Source organism: Bubalus kerabau, chromosome 4, assembly GCF_029407905.1.
Source record: "Bubalus kerabau isolate K-KA32 ecotype Philippines breed swamp buffalo chromosome 4, PCC_UOA_SB_1v2, whole genome shotgun sequence".
NCBI classification, from domain to species: Eukaryota; Metazoa; Chordata; class Mammalia; order Artiodactyla; family Bovidae; genus Bubalus; species Bubalus kerabau.
Window position 1 is genome coordinate 154056215 of NC_073627.1, and position 24813 is coordinate 154081027.

At 44.8% G+C, this 24813-nt stretch overlaps 1 protein-coding gene across 7 annotated transcripts; it reads left to right on the forward strand.

Annotated features, from left to right (window-relative positions):
• The first annotated feature begins 1352 nt into the window (after positions 1–1352).
• On the forward strand, positions 1353–20678 carry LOC129650526 (COX assembly mitochondrial protein 2 homolog). Of its 7 annotated transcripts, XR_008713804.1 has the most exons (5): positions 9663–9679; positions 10382–10502; positions 16644–16799; positions 18458–18539; positions 19970–20104. XR_008713804.1 is itself a non-coding variant. In XM_055579126.1 (3 exons), exons 2-3 carry the CDS (start codon positions 16792–16794, stop codon positions 20388–20390), a joined length of 429 nt encoding a protein of 142 aa, XP_055435101.1. In that variant the 5' UTR covers positions 9542–9679; positions 16644–16791; the 3' UTR covers positions 20391–20678. The 7 variants fall into 7 exon arrangements, 6 of the variants coding, with proteins under 6 accessions (XP_055435097.1, XP_055435098.1, XP_055435101.1 ...); XM_055579126.1 differs by lacking the exons at positions 10382–10502; positions 18458–18539 and having other exon boundaries at positions 9542–9679; positions 19970–20678; XM_055579121.1 differs by lacking the exons at positions 16644–16799; positions 18458–18539 and having other exon boundaries at positions 9582–9679; positions 19970–20678.
• The last annotated feature ends 4135 nt before the right edge of the window (positions 20679–24813 follow it).

Genomic DNA, 24813 nt, shown 5'->3' on the forward strand with positions numbered 1-24813 from the left:
CCATATTGTTTGGTGAACCCACTTCAGTCACATCATTGTATAACTTCAGTTCTTGGCATTTTAATGAGACTTGTTTTATGGCCTAACATATAATCTATCCTGGAAAAGATTTCATGTGTCTATAAGAAGAATGTGTATTCTGCCGTTGGTGGATGAAGTGTTTTATTAAATCTCATTAGTTTGTAGTCTTGCTTTGTTCTTTTATTTCCTACTTGATCATCTGTCCAGTTGGTCTGTCCATTATAGAAAGGGAGGTATTGATGTCTGCAATTATTATTGTTGAATTGTGTATTTCTCCCTTCAGTTATGTCAGTTTTTCTTCATTAATTTTCAACTTTGCTGTTATGCATATATATTTATAATTATTATGTCTTCTTGGTGGATTAACAATTTTATTATTATAAAATGTTCTCCTTTATTTTATCTATACCAACTGTTTCTATCTTTGTTCAGTTGCTCAGTCATGTCCAACTCTCTGCAACCCCATGGATGCAGCATGCAAGGCCTCCCTGTCCTTCACTATCTCCCAGAGTTTTTATCTTAAAGTTTGTTTTATCTAATATTAGTATAGATACTGCAGCTTTCTTTTGATTGCTCTTTACATGGTATAGTTTTCCAGTCCTTTTGCTTTCAACCGACTAATGTCTTTGAATCTAAAGCCTGTCTCGTGTAGACAGCACAAAGTTGGATTATGTTATTTTAATTCATTCTGCTCCTTCTTCCTTTTGATGGAGTGTTTAACCATTTACAATTAATGTAATTATTGATAAGGTGATATTTACATCTGCCATTTTGCTATTTGTTTACTACATGTCACATCTTTTTGTTCCTCTCTTATTGCATTACTGCTTTCTTTGTGTTCGACAGATACTTACTAATGTACCATTTTAATTCCCTGGTAATTTCATTTACTGTTTGTAACTTTGGACTTGTTTTCATAATAGTTTTTTGGGAAATTACAACCTTAACTTACAAATCTATCTTGGATTAATACCAACTTAATTCCAATAGTACATAAAACATCTGCTCTAATGTAGCTTTGTACCCTTCCCTTCCTCTGTACTACTATAACCATATAAATTAAATCTTTATGCATTATAAATCTGTAAGAATAGCTTTATAAAGATTAATTTATGCAGTTGTCTGAATTCTGGTGGGAGGGATAAAGTTACAAACTGAAAAATAATTTCTACTGTTTTTAATATGTGTATAATAATTAGTTTTGTCAGTACACCTAATTTTTTGCATGGATTTTAATTATCCTCTTCTTGTTTAGTTGCTAAGTCATATCTGACTCTTTTGCAACCCCATGGACTGTACCCTACCAGGCTCCTCTGTCCAGGGATTTCCCAGGCAAGAATACTAGCATGTTGGTGCATGTCAAGAAGGCTTGGTCAGGCAATTGGGAACTTTGGTTTGGTCTTCACTTCCTATTTGTGCAGAGCCTCAAGGTCAACCAGAGGTAAGGGGCCTCCTCAAGTCATTCCTGATTGTGCATACAGCCCTGCATGTGCCCATTGCATTCTACATTACTAGGAATATGTCAGAGCTTTACATGCCCCTTGTTACATCTCCTTCTCCCTTTTCTCATTTTCAGTGGTTTGGTCAGTTTCTTGTTTGTGTCAACTGTAATCACTGCCTCAGACAATTTGGATGCTAAACAGTTGTCACTGGTTGTTTTCCACAAGTACTCTGCTGAAAAATCTGTTCACAGTGAGGGAGCTCTGAGTCAGGTCAGATAAAAGCAAGCCTTTTGATATGAGTGGGGTTTTCCCACTAACTGGTTTTCCAAGGAACTGCCAGACAGGTCAGATAATACAGATTTCTAGGAGGAGGGCTGTGGGAAGGCTATAGACATGGTGGTAGTCAGGTCACGGCTGTGCTGATTTTGAGGTTGTTGGCTTTCAAGATATACAAGGGATTTAGAAAGGAGGCTGGATATATGACAGTCACCACAACTAGAGAAAGCCCGTGTGCATCAGTGAAGACCCACCACAGCCAAAAAATAAGATAAATAAATAAATCTTTAAAAAGTCACAGAGCTTAATGTTCCCATTGAGATTCAGTCATCTTTCATGATTAAATGTTCTTTGGAGTGTTGCAAGCCTGTGGTTGAATTCCAAAGTTCTGTAAACTTTGATTTTAACAATTATTGCTCCCATAGAGGAGGAGATTTTTGGAGATTCTCATTATACCAGTCCCACTGATGTCACTCATCCAGCTGATTCTAATGCAACTGTGTGTATCAAGCAATATTATTGATAAACAAGGTAGTCAGAGTAGCTGTCTGACCTCTGGTACATCAGAATTTATGTCTATTGAATAAATTGATGTTTGTTGAATAACAATAATAATATATTAATCATTAACTATTAATATTAATGATATATTAATAATTATCACCAATATAATATTTACTATTGTTATTATTTCAGCCCCAAATATTTGCAGCCAAAATGTAAAGTTTATTTGCAGTCAGTAAAGGATAGGGTTTACTGCTGCGTTGTCTTTTAATTGTATGCTCTGAAGATGGACTCAGGAAACAGATATTTTCTGCTTCAGCTGAGGCTGCTCCCTCCTTGTCATGAGTTGGCTTGGTCTGCTGAGAATTTGTATTTATTCAACCACCAGTGGCTAAACTGATAGCTGAAGATTAAAGCAAGTCAATCCATAAATACAGAGTTCAAATAATCAAAGTCAAGAGTTAATTATTGTAATTCTAGCATTTATAAGTGTTTTATGTTTTAGGAGAAATACAAGCTTTTCTTCTATGTGGGTAAATTCACGTTCCATTGTTGAACATGAAGAATATAATGACAAAGCAGCTTATTAATTTGAACTTGTTAGATCTTGGGCAAGATTTCAAATACAGTAATAGTTTGTTAATGATGGAATCCAAGAGTTCTTACAAGTTCTTACAAGAAAAAGTATAATGAAAATAACACGTACTGATTTGATTATTTCTAATATCTACTGGGAAACCAGCTATATTCCCGTTGGTACCTAGAATGTATAATCGTCCCTGGGTTAAGTTTCAGAAGAATTTTTTAGTTACAGTGTCGTTGAGAACAACAGGTAGTTTTTCAGAGTCCTCACACCTCCACTGGCACTGTTAATTTTCACAGCTCCTCAAACATATTGGCCATTGTTAACATGGCTAATTGCTGGTGTGCTACACTAGAGTCTGTGTTGATGTTACAGAAACAGTTTATGCTACACAGACTCTTTATTCATGTAGTAATCACAGCATGTTTATCCTATTTCGCAAGTGTTCTCTTTGGATAATACTGGCAAGATTAAGTAATAGTTTCTCGCTAACAGTATTGCTCAAGAACATCAAACATGATGGATTGAGATTTGATGTATTACACGTATGTCTTTGGCTCCTGGCATCTTTGAGCTTTTACTTTTCTTACGTATAAAATAATCTTACAGTGGGGCTATGTCTATTGTTTCCAACACAAATGCCAGGAACTATTTGAGCAAAATATTTGATTTTCATTTTAATGGATAGTTTTTGTAATGACCAAGTGTAACACATCCCAGCCAGCCACAGCTCTCTGCCAGAAACCAGGCACTTCAAAGAGTCTTCTTTTTAGAACTCCAAAGGAACCAAAATGTCTATTTCACCATATCATCCAACTTAATTATTGGCAATAAGTGACTGTTGGCAGGAAGGATGCATCACATGGTTCCAGTTCTGCTTCAGAAAAGGTCAATAGGAGGCACAAACTCTGGCCTGCATTGTGCAGACGTGGGCTTGGATCCCCGACACGTGCTCCAAAACCCATTATGCAATGTGACGCTCACTGATTCATGGCTGCTTGCACAAGCTTTTCATTACCCTGAATACAAGCATACTGGGAATGATTAACCTTGTGACATAACTCTCATCACACCACTATGGAAGATTCAAACAGAGTTCCAAAATCACGTGCTTCAGAAATAACCCAATGTGTTTTGGCTTCTTAATGGGTCTGTGATTAACAACTGCTTTAAAGCTACTGAGTGAAACAGAGAAACCTATTTGGGAATTTTGTCCAGAGTGGGGGTTTCATGAGCTTGGTTCATGCATGAACACGCCTCTATTTTATTTTAATTTTGCCTTTTGTATTCTAATTTGCTATGAAAAACATCAGATCTGTTTTGCAATGCTCCATCTTATGAGCTCAATACTGAATATACAGTTACTTTTTTTTCTTTATTATTTATATTAGAGTATAGTTGATTAACAGTGTTGTGTTAGTTTCATGTCTACAGCAAAGTGATTCAGTAACACATATTTTTGTATCTATTATTTCTCAAGTTCTTTTCCCATTTAGGTTATTACAAAGTATTTAGCACCATTCCCTGTGCTATACAGTAGGTTCTGTTGATCATTTTATATATAGTAGTGTGAATATACAGTTGCTATTATTCAACATTTTGGGGCCACAAAGCTATGCCTCTCATATCCCCCAACATGACAGATAGTTAATATGATGCTCGTTATTGATTTCATATGATTAAATAGTAAATTAAAATTTTGCATCTTGTTAAAGATTTTTAAATCCTCATTGAGTACAGTGTGACATGCTTGGGTACAAGGACTCTTTGATATGAATGTCAGGAAATCAAGTAAAGTGGCTTAGGCGCAAAGGAGTTTCGTGATTCTCAGCATGGAACTCTGACAGGACAGGGGAACCAGGCTCTCAGGGCTTCAGGGACGCTCTTCATTTCTTGTCATGTGTCCCCTGGCATGTGGCTTCATCCTCTGGCTGGCCTCGGCTCCACGCTGCCTGCCTCGCCACCAGGGAAGAAGGGGGACTCTCTTCACTCAGGTCTAACTCAGAATCTCCCAGGAGTGGCCTCTGGTGGGCCTTGTAGATCACATGTCCCCTTGGTGGCCACAGCAGTGGACATTATAAGTGGGGAATGTGAAAGAAAGTGAAAGCGAAAGTGTTAGTCGCTCAGCTGCATCCAACTCTTTGCGACCCCATCGGCTGTAGCCCGCCAGGCTCCTCTGTCCATGGAATTCTCCAGGCAAGAATACTGGAGAATACTGGAGTGGGTTGCCATTTCCTTCTCCAGAGGATCTTCCTAACCCAGGGATCAAACCTGGATCTCCTCCATTGCAGGCAGATTCTTTACTGCCTAAGCCTCCAGGGAAGGCCCAAGTGGGGGATGGAGGCCTCTCCAACTGAAGGGAGGGCTGCTATTTTGGCCAGAAAAATCACAGCAGCCCCTGAGGGCCAACCTTGACCCAATTGGTCATCCATTCCCCATGATGCCCCCAAATCACCTTGAAGCATTTCCTCCTTGTCCATCTACAACTTGCCCTAAAGGCATTTTCTCTTTTTGTGTCTACGACTTATGTTAAAGCATTCCTCTCTGTATGTCCACAAACGCAGGTGTTTGCTAAGAGCCACCTCAGGTCCTGCCAGCAACTGTACCCAGCTCTAACCCCATACCTCTAGGTCACACCCAAGACCCAGGGAGCCTGTGGCCTCCTTGCTAGTTAGTCACCTTAGCACACTGTATGCAGCGAGGAAGGGAACTCATTTATAAATGGGGACAAAGCACACTGTCCCCACAAAATCCATATCGGGGGGAGGGCATGACAGGGCCAGTAGGTCTCAGAAGTCCATGTTTGACACCATTGCCTGACAGTAGATTAAGCCCCTTAGTAATCTCCTCACCAGGTTCTTGCTGATACGCTTTCCCCCTGAAGGATGATTGGAGAGAAGCTCTTCATGGGGGTCTTTATCCCTCATTGATGGACTTTTGTGAGTGTTGTTAGAAGGTTCTGGAGGTTTTCATGAGCTGGGTAATAAATCCCTAAAAACTGTATTTGGCTTTTCATAAATTTAATATAGGGGAGGTGGTCCATTATCTAATAACCGATAAAGTGATTCTGGTCAAATGAGTAGTCTGGGACCTGGATTGGCTGGAATCTGTGGGCTTTGCCTCCTAAGCCCTGTGCTTGGGGAATTCTGCTCTCTCTCAGTTCAGTTCAGTTCAGTTCAGTTCAGTCGCTCAGTCGCGTCCGACTTTTCGCAACCCCATGAATCACAGCATGCCAGGCCTCCCTGTCCATCACCAACTCCCGGAGTTCACTCAAACTCACATCCATCGAGTTGGTGATGCCATCCAGCCATCTCATCCTCTGTCATCCCCTTCTCCTCCTGCCCCCAATCCCTCCCAGCTTCAGAGTCTTTTCCAATGAGTCAACTCTTCTCATGAGGTGGCCAAAGTACTGGAGTCTCAGCTTCAGCATCATTCCTTCCAAAGAAATCCCGGGGTTGATCTCCTTCAGAATGGACTGGTTGGATCTCCTTGCAGTCCAAGGGACTCTCAAGAGCCTTCTCCAACACCGCAGTTCAAAAGCATCAATTCTTCGGCACTCAGCTTTCTTCGCAGTCCAACTCTCGCATCCATACATGACCACTGGAAAAACCATAGCCTTGACTAGATGGACCTTTGTTGGCAAAGTTTCATGTCTCTGTTTTTGAATATGCTATCTAGGTTGGTCATAACTTTCCTTCCAAGGAATAAGTGTCTTTTAATTCATGGCTGCAGTCACCATCTGCAGTGATTTTGGAGCCCCAAAAATAAAGTCTTACACACTGTTTCCACTGTTTCCCCATCTATTTCCCATGAAGTGATGGGACCAGATGCCATGATCTTAATTTTCTGAATGTTGAGATTTAAGCCAACTTTTTCACTCTCCTCTTTCACTTTCATCAAGAGGCTTTTTAGTTCCTCTTCACTTTCTGCCATAAGGGTAGCGTCATCTGCATATCTGATGTTATTGACATTTCTCCCAGCAATCTTGATTCCAGCTTGTGCTAGACCTCAGCTTAAAGGCATTTGCTTTAGACGAATAGCATATTGAGGGCTTGGGAGAGGGTGATGGGGTTACTAGTGTGCTCCAGTGTGTGGCCCTATCAGTGAGGAACTAAATTAGCCAGGTATGTAAGATACACAATCCACTGTCAGGGAAAGGGGTCACGTGATGGAGGGGGCATGGTCAGGATAAGTCACCAAGGCCCATGCAGGAATTCTTTTGGTAGCAAGAAACACAAACCTAACTTGAACTAAATTAGGCAGGGAAAGAATTCTCTGACCAGCCAGCTTCTGGGACAGCTAGGCGTATTGTCTGCATCTTTTCTCGGCTCTCCTTCTCCCCTGCGCACAGAACAGAACATGCCCCTGGTGGTCCCCAGGTCATGTCTTCCCAGTCTTTCAACCAAAGTGGAGAGTGATCTTACCTCTATATTTTGTGAAGGACTGGGACAAGGGCGAGGTGCTGTAATTGACAGCCTTCATTAGGACTCCATTCTTGGAGTTGGGGGTACAATGCAGGAGACCCCCACCACACTTGGTTTTGACAGCAGATATGCATGTTGTATATCACTGGGCAGGCCCATGTGCCTATATCTCCAGTTATTAATGCATTTTCTTGTTCACCTCTGCACTTGCACTGTGGTTGAACACTCAGGAAACCACTTGGTTATTGTAACGGTCTACAAATCCATGTTGCCACTAACCAAGTAAGCAAGCTTGGCACAGGTATGTGCATGCTTCCCCAGTGTTGTAAGAGCTGCTGTGTTTAATAAAGTGCTGGTTCATCTCAAGTTGTTTCATATTAAGTCATCACTCAATCCATGTTTGTTATTTGTCATTTTATTCATTTTCTAAGAGAGATTGATAAATGTCCAGTTACTTTCAGATAGGGCTCCTCAAAATACGATGATGTCCATACTCAGAAACACAGGTGCCCTGGTTTTTTATTGCATCTGGAGCAATTCTACAGTTTTCTTCTGCAAGATGACTAGGCAACACCAGTGGACTTTTTCTAAATAACACATCCTAACAAATACACACTACTATATATTCTGTATAGCACTGGGAACTGTACTCAATGTTTTGTAATAACCTATAAGGGAAAAGAATTTGAAAAAGAATAGAAATATGTATGTAAGTGAATCACTTTACATCTGAAGCTAACGTGTTGTAAATCAACTATGTGTGTGCTCAGTCACTAAATTGTGTCCAACTCTTTGCGGCTCCGTGGACCATAGCCCTCCAGGCTCCTCTGTCCATGGGATTTCTCAGGCAAGAATACTGGAGTGTGTTGCCATTTCCTTCTCCAGGGGATCCTCCTGACCCAGGGACTGAACCTGCATCTCTTATGTCTCCTGCATTGGCCGGCGGGTTCTTTACCACTGAGCCACCAGGGAAGTTCTAAATCAACTATACTTTAAAAAAGAGAGAGAAAAAGAAAAAGAGAGAAATAAGTAAATAGCATGTCCTGTTCCCTAAATAAAACTTCCAAAGAAGAGAATGCTTGGTTTTCTTTTGCCTGAACATCTTACACAATGCCTGCATGTGTGATGAGACACTTAGAAAGGATATAAGATTAGTTAGCCTACAGGGCAGCCACATGTGCTCATGAGAAAAATGAGAGAGGGGAAAAGGTGTTGAAGCAGGAATCCAGCCATCACCCCTCTGCCTATACACTCTTCTCCAAAGCTCCAAGCCCCTCCTCTTCGAAGAGCAGATTGTACAATAACTTTGTGCACTTGGCTTTGAGGGATGGCGGTGGCAGGCAAGTGTTTTAATGGAGATGGGACTTGAGCTGTGTGAAATTCAGGCTACAGTCCTACCCTGATGACCCTTTCTTCCCACTTCAGCAGGGGAGCCTGTAGTTTTAGGTTCATTGCTGAGGGGTGGCATTTGCCCACCATCAAGCTTGGGAGAGGTCCCTGTCCCCGTGACTTCCCACACTCTGGCTTCATTGAAAGCCACTAGGGTGGGTAAACATTGACTCTGGAGTCATCCCAGAGCTGGTGCAAAGGTGCAGGAAGCAGTTCTGGGCTGTCCAATGCTGCCTACGTGCTGATGGCTCTGGAGAGGGTGGTAACAAGGACAGAGCTGCTTCCTGGAACAAGGCGTAGATAAGATGTGGCTTGTTGTGCTTGAGTTTCCGTTGAACTTCACTGCGAGTTACAAAATCCTATGTCATAACTACTGCACATAGGATTTGTTAGTAGTGACTTCCCCAAGAAGGACTCTGTGTGTATATATAGAGAGAGGGGAAAGAGACAGAGAGGAGGAGAGAGAGAGAGAGACGGAGAGAAAGGGAGTGTATGTGAGCAAGCATGAGTTCCTTTTGATAATTATTTTGGAAAATGTTCAGAGAGGCCAAAAATAATGAGCAGATCTTGGGATCTTGGGGGTCTCTATGCAGAGAGACACACACCCCCCAGCCCACCCTGTGCTGAGAAACAGCAACAGGTACTATGTGGTGGCCATGGGGTCCTCGAACCCACCCTTCCATGTGCTCACTGGGTGGGGCTTCTCATCTTGGTTGTCAGACCTTCCACGCTGTACTGACCAACTAAATCTGCAGCCTTCCTTGCAGGCTTTTTCTGGCTTGTAGGAGAAAAATGGCATTTAGAGCTAGGTTATTCCAAAGGGTGGCGGGAACTAAGTCCACTGGAGGTTAAAAATAGCCGGAGCCCAGCCAGCTTGGTCAAGCCTGCAGGCCTAGGGACCGCCCGCCATCACCCTGGCCCTCCCTGGGTGCCACATACCGACGCTAGTTCCAGGAGGTGCTCAGAGCCTGTTACTCATATGTCAGATTCCCACTGTCGTGATGTTATTTCATGCACCAACTGCGTTTTCACAGAAAAGCGTGAGTCACTCCTGAGTGGGGCTTTGGGAAAGAACTTGGCCAGGGTGGGAGGGAGCGGCTCTCATAAGCCGGAAATCTAGGCGGGGAAGGGGCCTTTTATAGCATCCTGCGTTGGCTTTTTCCGTAGGTTAATTTTTATCTTAACAACCAAGATAAGGTTGAATGATCTTTTTATAAGAAATCTATTTAAATACAAGGGAATATTTGAACTTCTTTTTAAAAGGCGAGGGCATTTTTTGTGGTGCTCAATTTATAAATAAGATAGATTAGGGGTTGTTTGATGGACATTTACAAGGGCAGTGACTCTTGCGGGGTGTTATCTCCGCACCACTCTGGGGACACAAAATACCCTTTGTTCTAGTCTGCAGGGACAGCGGCTCTGATCAGCCGGGCATGCCTACCCCAGAACCCTCCAGACAGGGCTTACTGCTCGGGAACAGATGGTGATTTTTCAAACTGAATGCTATTCTGGTGCACTTACTTAGGAAAAAGATCTAAAAATAGACTTGAATGAGCCTAACCTGCAAAAATAAGTTGTCAGCTTCTTTTTACTCCTTCTGGGTTGAAAACAAAGCTGTCAGCAATTTCTGTGCGTTGAGGAATCTGTGTGCTTTCTTATTTTAGAGAAAGCTTTTTCAGTAGGACTGCAATTGAGTCCCCTTAAATCTCTCAGTGTCAACAAATTACCATCTGTTGTTCTAGAGACTCTCAAGCTGATGAGTCCTCCTCCCCACTTGAAGCTGGAGACAGGTTGCCCATCTGGAAAACGGGGCCTGAGGGACCAGCTCTGTGCCCCTGGAGGGGCTTATTGCAGGATTTCAAGGTCAGCCAGACCCCCTGAAGCCTGATGCTGGGAGCAGTTGTCCCCTTGGTGCGGTGAAGACACTCGGCTTGGAGATGGGGTAGCCGTGAGGTCCAGGGTGGCGGTCTGATGCCTGTTGTGACTTGGGTAGTGATGGCCCCAGCACTGGACTTGGAGGAGATGGCCAAGCACTCACCTTCTTCACAAAGTACCTGGTGCTCTCTTGCCTGGTGGGCAATGTGCGCTGGACTTGTGGGGATTTGGTACAGTATTATTGTCTGTGAAATGAGGGTCCCTCCATACTAAACAGGGTGGGTAAAACCTAGAGAAGTTGAGGGCAGGTGGAGCCCTTGTTCATCCTGGAAGGGACTGGCTTGAATTTGAGAAATAAAATGAAGCTGGAAATGGCACTTCTACTTGTGGAGAATTGTGCTGGTGATACCACACTCAGTCTAGGCCCAAGGCTCTCGGGACCGCACACCCTGCTGAGCCTTCACTGTGGTCATGTGGGCACACAATCCACACCTTCCCCTCTCCCACACAAACCACAAACACACACCTACACTGCTGAGATGATGAGCAATTTTTCCTAGGATGGAGAAGGTGGGATATCAGAGGAGAAAAAGTTAGACTAGGGAGATACTTGATGGTGAAAGGGATGGAGAAAAAGAGGCGGGGCTGGGCGAATGCCAGAGGGCTGCTGGGCTCTAAGAACCTCCAGGCTGGCTCCCTCAGGCCACCCAAGAGGGTTCAGGTGATGGTCAGTCTTGGATAGTGTTGGAGGCTCTGGGAATCTGCCCAGCCAGTTTCTGTTTGATGAACTGTTTTGATGGAACCATCTCATTAACCATGAGTTAATTTAGCCTGTGTGTGCTGAGTTGGAGAAGCTAGACTCACCACTAGCCATTTTCCCAGGCTGAGCTGGGATGGAAGCCCACACACCTCCCCTCTATGCACAGACTTTTTCGGAGGGAGCATCAGTCCATTTGCCAACCAGAGGCTCCCGGTTCCTATGGACACTAAAGGGTGCTCTGTGCACGTCTGGCTTCTAGCGAGTGACACTAAGAAAGACCATGGTGAATATATGTGTGTTTTGGACACTGCATGACAATTCTTAACAGCCTTTCTTCCAGCTAAAAGCACATGGAAGAATCAAAGGATTTTTACAATTTCAAAGTAATTTGAAAGGTTGCCAGTGACTGGTCTAGGTCTCAAATTTTCTTGAAAGAAAAACAAAGTTTTAAGAGGAATAGAAAGGACAAAGTACCTCAAAAATTAAGTGGAGCAGATCAATGAAACTTTATGGTCTTTAAACCTTGGAAGAACGTCTGTCCTACTCTTGGGCTGCTACCTGTAGTCCAGAGAGCCATGCGTCCAGCTCACCCAGTCACAGCCTCTGGCAATGTGATCCCCGAGAGAAAGTGTCTGGCAGTAAAGAAAGGAGGTGGAGGGAGTACCTCTCAGAAGAAACGATCAAGAAGATACACGGTCAATGCCCTGTGTCAGCAAGGATCTGGGGCCAAAGGAGGGGTGGTGTGTCATAGCAATGATGCTGGAAATCCAAAGCCACACATTTAAAAAGAAGGTTCTCATTCTTTGTCAAAGCAGTTGAAGTTCTAGGGATTTGTCTTGAGATACTAATCAAGGGTGTGCACACAGACGGTTAACCTCTGAAACAAACAACCGTAACAATAGGGGTGGAACAAATACATTCTAACACCTGTGCTCCATGTACTGAGACTGTGTTGTAGAAGTGTGTATATGATTGTCAAAGAAGAACATTTTGTGTGTGCTGTTATATGAAAAAAAAAAAAAAGGTTACAATTCAGTCCATGTAATATGGTTCAATTTTCATGCAATATAATACCTTTCCTAATTTTTCTGCAATTGTATTAGTTTTCTAGGGCTTTCCTGGTGGATTAGATGGTAAAGAATTTGCCTGCAATGCTCGACACCCAGGTTCGATCCCTGGGTTGGGAAGATCCCCTGGAGAAGGGAATGACAACCTACTCCAGTATTCTTGCCTGGAGAATGCCATAGACGGGGGAGCCTGGCAGATTACAGCCCATGGGATTGCAAAGAGTCGGACACACCTGAGCAACTAACATACACACGTTAGTTTCCTACTGTGGCTGTAGCAAATCATCACAAACCTGGTGACTTCAGACAACATTCATCTGTTATCTCACACTTCAGTAGTTCAGAAGGTTGACATGGGTCTCTTGGGGCTCAGAGCAAGGAGTCAGTGTGGCGGTTCTGTCTGGAGGCTGCAGGGGAGCCTTTTCAGCTGCCTGTGGTCATCTGCATCCCTGGGATCATATCCTCAGTCCTTCAGAGTAGCAACAGCAGGTCAAGTTCTTTTCCCACACCTCTGGTCTCTCGTGTCCTCACCCACAGCTGGGACCTGAGACCATGTTGGATGCACTCAGCTGTCCAGGAAAATCTCCCTATTTTAAGGTCAGCTGCTTAGCATCCTTCATTTTAATTTCCTGCATTTCACCTGCTACCCTAATCCTCCTTTGTCATGTAGCCTAACGTATTTATAGGTTCCAGAGCTTAGGACACAGATATCTTTGAGGGGGACAGTATTCTGCTCACCACAACACAATGCTGTGCTGTGAAAAGTCACTCCACTTGTTTCCTACTCTTTGCAACCCCATGGACTGTATCCCACCAGGATCCTCTGTCCATGGGATTCTCCAGGCAAGAATACTGGAGTGGGTTGCCATGCCCAGATAAGAAAGCCTTTCTCAGTGATCAGTGCAAAGAAATAGAGGAAGACAATAGAATGGGAAAGACTAGAGACCTCTTCAAGAAAATTAGAGATACCAAGGGAATATTTCATGCAAAGATGAGCACAATAAAGGACAGAAACAGTATGGACCTAAGAGAAGAAGAAGATATTTAGAAGAGGTGGCAAGAATAAACAAAAGATTTACACAAAAAAGATCTTCATGACCCAGATAATCACAATAGTGTGATCACTCACCTAGAGCCAGACATCTTGGAATGTGAAGTCAAGTGGGCCTTAGGAAGCATCACTATGAACAAAGCTAGTGGAGGTAATGGAGTTCCAGTTGAGCTATTTCAAATCATAGAAGATGATGCTGTGAAAGTGCTGCACTCAATATGCCAGCAAATTTGGAAAACTCAGCAGTGGCCACAGGACTGGAAAAGGTCAGTTTTCATTCTAATCCCAAAGAAAGGCAATGCCAAAGAATGCTCAAACTACCGCACAATTGCACTCATCTCACATGCTAGTAAAGTAATGCTCAAAATTCTCTAAGCCAGGCTTCAACAGTATGTGAACCACGAACTTCCTGATGTTCAAGCTGGATTTAGAAAAGGCAGAGGAACCAGAGATCAAATTGCCAACATCCACTGGATCATAGAAAAAGCAAGAGAGTTCCAGAAAAACATCTACTTCTGCTTTATTGACTATGCCAAAGCCTTTGACTATGTGGATCACAACAAACTGTGGAAAATTCTGAAATAGATGGGAATACCAGATCACCTTGCCTGCCTCCTGAGAAATCTGTATGCAGGTCAAGAAGAAACAGTTAGAACTGGACATGGAACAACAGACTAGTTCCAGATCAGGAAAGGTGTACGTCAAGGCTGTCACCCTGTTATTTAACTTCAATGCAGAGTACCTCATGCGAAATGCTGGGCTGGATGAAGCACAAGCTGGAATCAAGATTGCCAGGAGAAATATCAATAACCTCAGGTACGCAGATGACACCACCCTAATGGCAAAAAGTCAAGAGGAACTAAGGAACCTCTTGATGAAAGTGAAAGAGGAGAATGAAAAAATTGGCTTAAAACTCTACATTCAGAAAATTAAGATCATGGCATCTGGTCCCATCACTTCATGGCAAATAGATGGGGAAACACTGGAAACAGTGACAGACTTTATTTTGGGGGGCTCCAAAATCACTGCAAATGGTGACTACAGCCATGAAAGGAAAAGATGTTTGTTCCTTGGAAGAAAAGCTATGACAAACCTAGACAGCTTATTAAAAAGCAAAGACATTACTTTGCCAACAAACGTCCATCTAGTCAAAGCAATGGTTTTTCCAGTAGTCATGTATGGATATGAGAGTTGGACTATAAAGAAAGCTGAGCACTGAAGAATTGATATTTTTGAACTGTGGTGTTGGAGAAGACTCTTGAGAGTCCCTTGGACTGCAACGAGATCCAACCAGTGAATCCTAAAGGAAATCAGTCCTGAATATTCATTGGAAGGACTGATGCTGAAGCTGAAACTGCAACAATTTGGCCACCTGATGTGAAGAACTGACTCACTGGCAAAGACCTTGATGCTGGGAAAGTTTGAAGGTGGGAGGAGAAAGGGATGACAAAGAATGAGATGGTTGGATGGCGTCTCCGACTCGAAGGACATGAGTTTGAGCAAGCTTCGGGAGTTGGTGAGGGACAGGGAAGCCTGGTGTGCTGCAGTCCATGGGGTCACCGAGTCGGACACAACTGAGTGACTGAACTGAACTGAACTTGCCATGCCTTCCTCCAGGGGATCTTCCAGACCAAAGAATTGAACCCGCAGCTCCTGCAGCTTCTGCATTGCTTGCAAATTCTTTACCATTGAGCTACTGGGGAAGCCCTGGGCTCACCAATTTCCCTCTTGTATCCCAGGAGACTTCCTTTTGCTAGTGGCAGTAAATGCTGCTATTAAGATTCCCCCTAACATTCTGTAGATGTCATCACAAGCCCCTCAGTGTTGCACTAGAAAACACAGTCTGTTGTTGGGATCTCCTCTGTCTTCACCCATTCAAACCTGAGCTGAGTTAAAAAATCCAAAGTATGCACTGGGGACTTCTGTGGTGGTCTAGTGATTAAGACTCTGAGCTGCCAATTCAGGGAGTATGGGTTCGATCATTAGTCAGAGAACTAAGATCCCACATACTGGAGAGCATGGACAGAAGTTAAAAAAAAAAAAAGAAGCACACCATTTTAGGGAGAGACTAGGCCTTCCCTCTTGAGAGCTTGCTGGTCCCCAGTGGGTTTCTGGGCTGCACCCACTGTTCTCACTTCCTTCCCAGCCGGAGGAGGAAAGGGGAGAGGACCCTGAAGGTTTATCACAGCTGTGACTCTTCCATGGTCAAAGGGACCCTTCGAATGTGGTGTTTGACTTGAATTAGCTCCTGGGCCATCCAGGGCTCTGGTTGTGTTTCCTTTCCTTCATCTTCTCCTTGGATAAGTCCCTAAGTGGCTGACCTTTACCTGCCAGCATCCCTCCCACCAAAGGGACCCCGGGGGGCAACCTGGCCACTGAGTTGGCCCCTTGGGAGGCCCCATCACTCCACCTGGGATCTCCTCATTTCTGGTGGTCAGGGCATATCTGCTTTGCTTGTTCCCACTGGATTGCTCAAAAGTGTGTGTATGTGTATTGTATGTGTGTTCTCTGTTATTTTGTGTGCGTTGTGTATATTTTGTGTTGTGTTGTGTGTTGTGTATGCTTTGTATGGTGTGTTTCTCTGTTTTGTGGGTTATGTGTGTTGTGTGTGTGTTGCATGTGTTGTGTGGATTGTGTACGGTGGGGTGTATGTGTTGTGTTATGTATGTGTGATGGGGTGTATGTGTGTTGTGTGCTGTATGGGTTGTGTATATTGTCTGTTATATATGTTTTATGTGTTGTTTCTGTTTTGTGTTGTGCATGTGTTGTATGCATTGGGTGTGTATGTGTGTTGTGTGTACAAGCAAAGGAGTCAGCTGTGCACTGTGCCCAGATGCCCTGACTGGCTATCTCTAAGTTAATGTGTGGTTTCCCCTTTCTTACTTTGAGTGTAGGTGGTATTTTATTTTCTGCTGTTGCTCTTCTGTGGAAATTGACTTTGTGAGGTTCAGGGGAAGAAGGTTTTGTCAGCATACATCTTTCTACTTTGGAAGAGAGCTGATCCATCATTCGGGGGTAGAGGAGGGTTTTGATCCAGGAGAAGCCTTTGTGGAGTGACGTCAGGAGTCGGGTGACAGGCTTGTCCCCAAGGTTTCATTTCTCTCTTTCTGCATTTCCCAATAACTCCATCGTCATGGTGGGCCTCTGTTCACTTGGTTCTTACAGCTTCCTCCACTCATGTGAGAGAAGGCATACTTCTCACACATTAAAAGGAAGACTTAAAAATTATTTTCTTATTCCTCTACTTTTAGAAATGAAATTCACCTCAGAGAGTTACAACTCTGTTCCTCAGTTGACAGGCTAAGAAGAGCCACTCTCTTTACAATCAAATAAACACCTTGGTCACATGGATTTTGGAACCAGATGGATGGAAGTTAAACCTGCCTCTTCTACCAGTGGATGGCTTGGTCAGTTTCATGTCTCTCTGATTCTCCAGTTCCTTTTCTTTTTCCTTCCTCCTCCACCCCTTCCTTCCTTCTTTCTGTCCTTGTAAAAAGGGGGTGATAATAACATGACCTTACACTGCAGGGGCAACACACTGTAATATACAGGAGCTGGCTCCCACCCAGATGGATCCAGGGGATCCGCACCTGAGAGAGGAACGGAGGTGGTGAGGGAGGGGATGGGCCTGGAGGGAGGAGCTGGAGGGAGAGCTGAATTAGGGGGCCTTGGAGGGGACGGCTGGTGGAAGGAAGCAGTGTGGGACAGAGGGAGGCCTGAACAGAGCTGATGCCAACAGTGACCTCAGCTGACCCCCAGTTGGAGGGTCCTTCAAAGCGTCCCTGATTTTGGGCAGAGGCTCAAGTCTTTCCACTCTATGCTGAAAAGTCATTAGATGTCAGCTGCCTGGAGGGATGTGGTTTTGGGACAGGGACCTCCCTGTTGTTCAGTCACTCAGTCTTCTCTGACTCTTTGTGACCCCATGGACTGCAGCACGCCAGGTTTCCCTGTCCTTCACCATCTCCTGGAGCTTGCTCAAACTCATGTCCATTGATTAGGTGATGCCATCCAACCATCTCATCCTCTGTTGGGCCCTACTCTTCTTGCCTTCAATATTTCCCAGCATCAGGATTTTTTCCAGTGAGTCAATTCTTTGCATCAAGTGGCCAAAGTTTTGGAACATTAGCCTCAGCATCAGTCCTGCCAATGAGTATTCAGGACTGATTTCCTTTAGGATTGACTGGTTTGATCTCCTTGCAGACCAAGGGACTCTCAAGAGTCTTCTCCAGCACCACAGTTCAAAAGCATCAGTTCTTTGGCACTCAACCTTCTTTATATGGTTCAACTCTCACATCCATCCATGACTATTGGAAAAACCATAACTTTGACTATATGGACCTTTATTGGCAAAATAATGTCTCTGCTTTTTAATAAGCTGTCTAGGTTTGGTCATAGCTTTTCTTCCAAGAAGCAAATGTGTATTAACTTAATGGCTGCAGTCACCATCTGCAGTGATTTTGGAGCCCAAGAAAATAAAGTCTGTCACTGTTTCCATTGTTTCCCCATCTATTTGCCACTAAGTGATGGCACCAGATGCCGTGATCTTCATTTTCTGAATGCTGAGTTTTAAAGCCAGCTTGTAAACTTTCCTCTTTCACCTTCATAAAGAGGCTCTTCAGTTTCTCTTCACTTCCTGCCATTAGGCTGGTGTCATTTGCATATCTGAGGTTATTGATATTGTTCCTGGCAATCTTGATTCCAGCTTATGATTCATCCAGCCTGCATTTTACATAATGTACTCTTCATAGAAGCTAAATAAGCATGGTGACAACATACAGCCTTAATGTTCTTCTTTCCCAATTTTTAACCAGTCCATTGTTCCATGTTTGGTTCTAACTGCTGATTCTTGACCTGCATACAGGTTTCTCAGGAGGCATGTAAGGTGATCTGGTATTCCCGTCTCTTTAAGAATTTTACACATTTTGTTGTGATCCACACAGTCAATGGCTTTAGTGCAGTCAATGAAGAAGAAGTAGATATTTTTTCTGGAATTCTCTTGCTCTTTCTATGATCCAACGGATGTTGGCAATCTGATCTCTGGTTCCTCTGCCTTTTCTAAATCCAGCTTGACATCTGGAAGTTCTTGGTTTACGTACTACTGAAGCCTTGCTTGGAGAATTTTGAGCATTACTTTGCTAGCATGTGAGGTGAGTGAAATTGTGCAAACGTCCCTACACAGGGGAATAGACCTTGCTGTCTTGAAGGGGATCTGGGTGGTATATCACAGCTTGGAAAAGAAGCAGGAAGCTGCATCACTGCATCTCAGATGCCCTAGCCTCTCCTGATTGTGGCACCAAAGAAAGCCATGCACGCCCTGAGGATGCGCCCTCCAGTCTGCTGCACTTACGGACCTACACCTGACTCTCACAAGGCATGAGAGTTCCAAGGGGCAACCTCTGAGGACACAAAGCATAACAGAAAATGGGTCTGAGATCCAGGTAATCAGTAAAGAGCCGCACATCCAGTGTGGAGTGTCAACTTCTTCCCCTAGGTCCTTATGGGCCCCTCACCTTGGATGGGTAACGACAGGTCACCTCAGACCACTGCAGACATTTCATGAAAAGATCATTCAGTGAATAAAGTCCCAGCATCTGGCTTGACCAAGCACCTCCACCTTGCAAGCCTCCTCAAGGGACATGTGTGTCTGTGTCCCGGGCACTATAGGTTAGCAGAGCCTCAGTAATACAGAGGAGATTTAGTGTGGTTCAGTTATTGCCAAGTAACAAACCTCCATATTTGGTGCTCAGCACCATACTATATTTTATTGCTCAGAATTCTGTGGATCAGTGTTCGGACAGGGCTCTGCAGGGCCAGCTCTTCTCCACTTGGCATCAGCTGGGTGGTCTCCTGTGGGTGTGTTCAACTGAGAGCTCTACCAACTGGAATGTCCCAAATGGTGTCCCATCTCCAGAGCCTCTCCTGGGGACTTCTGGTCACTCATTTCTCCAGCCAGGACCTCCTGGCAGCACAGTGACCTGACACTATTTGGGAGGAAGTAGATGCCCAAACCTTCTTAAGGACTGGATGCAAAAATCTCAGCAGGTCATTTCTGCTGCAGTCTGTGGTCAGAGCAATAGACTGGCCAGTCCAGTTTCAAGGGGAGAGGAAGAGACCCTAAGCCTGTGAGCCAGAGCAGGAATTCAATGAGATTATATTTGGACAAACAGCAGCATGTGCCAATGTTGATCAGTATTCCCTTCACAGCAGTGTTTTCATTGCTGTGACCCGCTTTGGTCCTCAGCTGGTGTTCATGGTAGTTCCCTTGTGTCCGTTCTGTCCTAGGGAGCTTGCATATGGGGTGTATGCAGCACATCCTTGGCGCTTCTCTTTCTGGGGATGGGATTTATTCAAGGAGCTCCTTTGTGTTGAAGCTCGAAACTTGACCTCCTACTGTGGTCTCCTGGGAAGTTTTTAAACTCCACATGCCTGAGCCCACCTAGGCTACTAGATCAGGATCTCTGGAGGTGGGATACAAGTTATCGTCCTGGTCAAGCCACAAATAGCAGTCATTGATTTCATGAATGGACATGTGCCTAAAATTTCAATCAATGTGTACTTTTTTTAAACCTAACTGCAGGGGCCGGCCAAGCGGTGTCAGCCGTGGAGGGCGCCGTGCCTTCACCACCCGGAGCTGGCCCGGCTCCGGTGTCCAGACCGCGCGTTTGCAGGCGCAGCGTCTTCGCCGGGGAATACCGCTTCCGCTCTCCTGGTGTGGCCGCGAGTCGGATTGCTCTGCTGTGTTCCATCTCCTCCTAAAGATGCATCCTGACTTATCTCCACACTTGCACAAGGAAGAATGCAACGTCTTGATTAACTTGCTTAAGGAATATCACAAAAATCACAACATTCTGAAATTTTTTGGTCATTGCAATGATCTTGATCGGGAGATGAGAAAATGCTTGAAGAATGAGTACATGGAAAAGAGGAACAAGAGCAGGGAGCTTGGCAATGCAATGCGAAAGAGACTTTTTAATCCTCCAGAGGAATCTGAAAACTAGATCTTAATTTTCACTGGATGCCTTGCCTGAGAGAAGACCCAAAGACTCTTGGTTGGTAACTGAAGGAATCCTGTTGCATTTGGTCTCTAAAATCTTTTGCATGGAAAGTGACCCATGAGAAATCAAGCCTTGGAGAAGTATGGAAACCCTGGATCTGGAATGTTTGTCGGGCAGAGCTGTTTGTACCCTCCTTCCTCTACCAACACATCTGAGACTTCTGTTTCTTCCCTTTGCCTATGACCTGTTAACATTTGAGTACCTTAACCTTCAATAAAACTATTGATTCTGATCATAAAAAAAAAAAAAAAAAAAACCTAACTGCAGACAAGAAAGATACTTGGTACCAGAAATGGGAAAGGGTACAGTATGTGGGGTACCAGCCTGGCACAAACATTCCTGTGCTTTCCACCAGCAAAGTTGTTCACACTTATTTAGCACGTGAGATGAACAGCTTAGCCTTTTCTAGTTAATTAAGTAAACATAGAACTTGAGACCGGAATTGCGGACAAAAGTCTTGGGCTCTATTGGCTGGCTCGAGAGTGAGAGACAGAGCAGCTGTCTGGATGTACTTGTGCTTACGTTTGTGGCTGTGACATGAGTAGTAGCACTTGAACATTCATAGTATAGCTTATGAATATGCAGAATATATTTGCATTCTCATTTTGGTAGCAGCACTGAAAATAGAAGTAAAAAAAGTCTGGAAGTTAGAGCAAGAAGCAAAGGCAGCGAGGAGCAGAGCCAAATGATATTCTTAGAACTTTATATTTCAGGTGGAAAGTTGAAGTCACAAAACCAGACAGATCTCTCTTTCTTTCCCTAATTAATTATAGGTTGTGAAGTCAGTGTGTGGGCTGGTGTATTCCTTTTTTTTTGAAAAACCGCATATGACAGCTCTAGGCATCCAGGATTTCATCAGTGTCTCCAGGTGAGCTGTAATTCATGTGAAATGTACACCTGATTGCATAACTGCATGATATTACCCATGTTTCTCCATCAAGCACACTTACATCATCTCAGGAGGAGGAGGAGAAATCTCACAGCACTCTTGCACTGTGAGGGAAAAGGTGTCACTCTTTTCCTTTTTTAAAGGAATAACTTTAAATCTAAAAATAATTTTAAAATACAATAGGAAACTGAAAAACATCCATTGTCCTTAAAATGTTCAGTAACCTGCCCTGCCTTTCATATTTGGGGCTTGCAGCAGAACAAAGTGATTCTGGTCTGGGTTTTGGAACCGGGTCACTTGGGTTCAGATTTGCCACCTACAAGGTCATGGGACCTTAGGTAGGTCATGTGGCTATTCCCTACCTCAGTTTCCTAGCCTGTAAAGTGGAGGTAACAATTGTAACCCCCTTGTAGGATTGTTAGGAGGATTCAATGCATGAATATGTGTGAAGTGCTTAGAACAGTGCCTGGCACAGGGTGAAAATCAATTAACTATGATGATCACCATTATTCCTGACTGCACCCTATGGTTAAAAAAGTAGACACATGCACACACACGTGACAAACACATATGCACAATTACATGCACATGAACACTCACACATACATGCACAGAACACACACACAGACCTGTGGACACACACACTTTTTCCCACAAGCGATAGCATCACACTCTCTATGTGGGGTTGCAGCTTGCTCTTATTTTCACCTCACAATAATCATGAATTTTTTCCCAGGAGGTCTGCCTTCCTCCAGAGCTGCCACTCCTCTCCTGGTGGGCATGTAGTTGTTCTGAGGTTTCTCTGTCACACATGCAAGGCTTGGCCTGGGTTGCGGATACGCAATTTTAATTACTCACCAAGATTTGTGCCGGTTTGGATTCCTGCTGACGGTGGAGGCCTCTCTCTCCACTTCATCATGGGAGTGGACGAGCCCTGGGCTCTGCCAACCCAATCACTGAGAAATGCACTGTCCTTATTTTAATTTGAATTTCTGTAATCATTATTTGTGTGATGGACTCTCATTTGTCTTGTGCAACATGCAAATACTATTCTGAACCGTGTCAATATATTCTTTGGCCTTCACTGTTTTATAGCTGATCCTTTTTTCTACAAACGACAACAACAAAAACCCATGTACAGACAATCCACAATTTACTCAAGCCTGTAATTTGCCAAATTAGCACATTTAGGTAAAGAAGAGTTCTAAATTTGGAACTTTGACATTGTTTCCAATTGTAATATTTTTGAAGTGCTCATCCTTACAAACCAAATCCATCATGCATGTCATTCCTCCAAAAAGTGATCACCAAGTCCCTATCTGTGTGTGTGTCATAATGTTTTTAGGCATTTAGGTTACATCAGTAAACATATTTTTTTAAGAGCCTGCTGTGTGGAATTAATGATCTATCCCAGATGAAGTGGGAACTGAGATGTGGGCACCAAGACAGGAAGTGGCTGTTCTGGGTGGAGTCTTGGGTTGGGGTCCCCAGCTTGCTTCATGACCCCCACCCCCACCCCCAGGCTGTGATGGAGAACATGTATGCAGGAGGACAGATGGTCCTTCCCTCCTGATGACCTGGAGGCTACAAGGCATGATGGGCCGATGGCACCTCCAAAGCACTGGAACTCTTTTCTATCCAGGTGAGAGAATGAAGCCCAGTCCCTGGGTGCTGGCCCACTGTTCCTGCCTTTCTCCGAGGGACGCTCCAAAGAGGAAGTATGGCTAATCACACTCTCACTGCTTTGACTGTGTACACACACAGCCAGCATCTCTGGACTCACTGGGTCTGGCAAGGGCAAGCCAGGCGTCAGGGTTGCCCAGAGGCCTGCAGGGGCCAGCCCTGAGCCTGCACCCGGCTCTCCGGCCTGCCTCTCACACTAGGCAGTGAGGGCTGGCCCTGCACCCTCAGCTCCAGGTTGAAACAGCCCAGAAGAACTTCAGGGGCTTTTCCTCAGCCAGTCCTTATCTCTGACCAAGCATGTGGTAGTTGTCACCAAGCCAGCCAGTCAGTCACGAGTGGGGCCATGCTTATAGATGGCGTTGCTGCTGAACCATGCGGCTGGGATTCAATTCCCGCATCCTCAGGGAACAGTTCACAGATGTCTGCAAAGCCCAGCACTGCCGTGGTCACTGTGGCCTTCGGGGAGCTGTGGAGCCACTGACACGGTGGTTGTGAGAGGCCCCATCCTTCTCTCACGGAGCCTGTCTGGAAGGCCTTCCGAGGTAGTGATTGGGCAGTATGTTAGTTTCCTGGGCTGCTGTAACTAATTGTCACCAATGTGTGGCTTAAAACAGCACAGTTCTATCCCCTTTCTCTTCTAGAGGCCAGAAGAGTTTCACCAGGCTGAAGCCATGGTATCTGGGGAAGAATGCATTTCCTTGGTTGTTTCAGCTTCTAGAAGCCACCTGTGTTCCTTGGCTCTTGGCTCCTTCCTCCATCTTCAGGATGCATCACTCCAGGCTTTTCTCCCACCATCACACCCTCTTCCTTTCTGCTGTCAGTCTCCCCCTGGGTAAGGACCTATATGAGTACACTGGGCCCACCCCCAGATCCTTAATCACACCAGCAAAGTCCCTTTTGTCATATTAGTTGAACTTCGCAGGTTCCAGGATTAGGAGTGGTTGGTTCTGGGGGCTTGTTCAGCTGACCACAGGCAGGAACCCCTTGGATGGACAAGTACTGACTCTCTGGGCAAGGGTGGTAGGAGGGGGCGTCCAGACAACGAGGGCAGCGCACACCACCATGGCCCAGTCCTGACGAGTCAAGGAGTGGGCCAAGCAGAGCCACTGCTGACCAGGCCAGATCTGCACTGGTTAGTCATACAGTGTCAGTCACCCTGAAGAGAGTGTGGGTCCTTATGGGGAACTATATACCAGCCAGGGAGGCTGGAGTGAGGGATGCACGGCCAGCAACAGTGCAGAGCAGTGGGCCATGTCTACGTAGACCTTTCCCCCAAATCATGCAGAGTTGGGGAGATTAGGTGGAGCTGTGAGGAGTCCAGGGCCAGAGAGATTGGAGGAGAAATGCCTAATGGGGGACAGTGAACTTGGGGGCGCTGGGATGATTGGAAAGAGGGGCCAAGTGGACAGATGCTGGGAGAATAAAACTCACCAACCCGACCCTGGACCCATAGAAAACTGCCCATGTGGATCTTCACAAGCCGTGGAGGCCCAGCCCAGGCTGCCCACCTGCTAGTTTGGACCTTACTCTCCCCTTGTTTTGTGACCATCTATAGTGATTGATTTCCCTGAACTCCTTGAGGACCACATCTAAACAAATCCATGTCTCTGTCACCTTCAAAGTTCCCACCCAGCCCAGCACATCCACTGCTGAAAGCTTGTTCCACCCTGTGTGGCGAATAGGCCAGTGGCCGGCTGGGGGTCAGGGTGAGGGACAGAGTCGCCCCTGTGTGGGAGAATTCACAGTTGTCCTCAGATGGCAGGGTTGGCAGGGAAGGGTCTGAGACCCCCTGGA

Excerpts from the sequence above, each read along its gene's own strand:
- LOC129650526 (XM_055579121.1), top strand. The coding sequence starts at position 9,619 with ATGTCAGATTCCCACTGTCGTGATGTTATTTCATGCACCAACTGCGTT. Across the intron at positions 9,680-10,381 it reads CTGCGTTTTCACAGAAAAGC|AGACTCTCAAGCTGATGAGT; the intron begins GTGAGTCACTCC and ends CTGTTGTTCTAG. Across the intron at positions 10,503-19,969 it reads GCTTATTGCAGGATTTCAAG|GGGCCGGCCAAGCGGTGTCA; the intron begins GTCAGCCAGACC and ends ACCTAACTGCAG.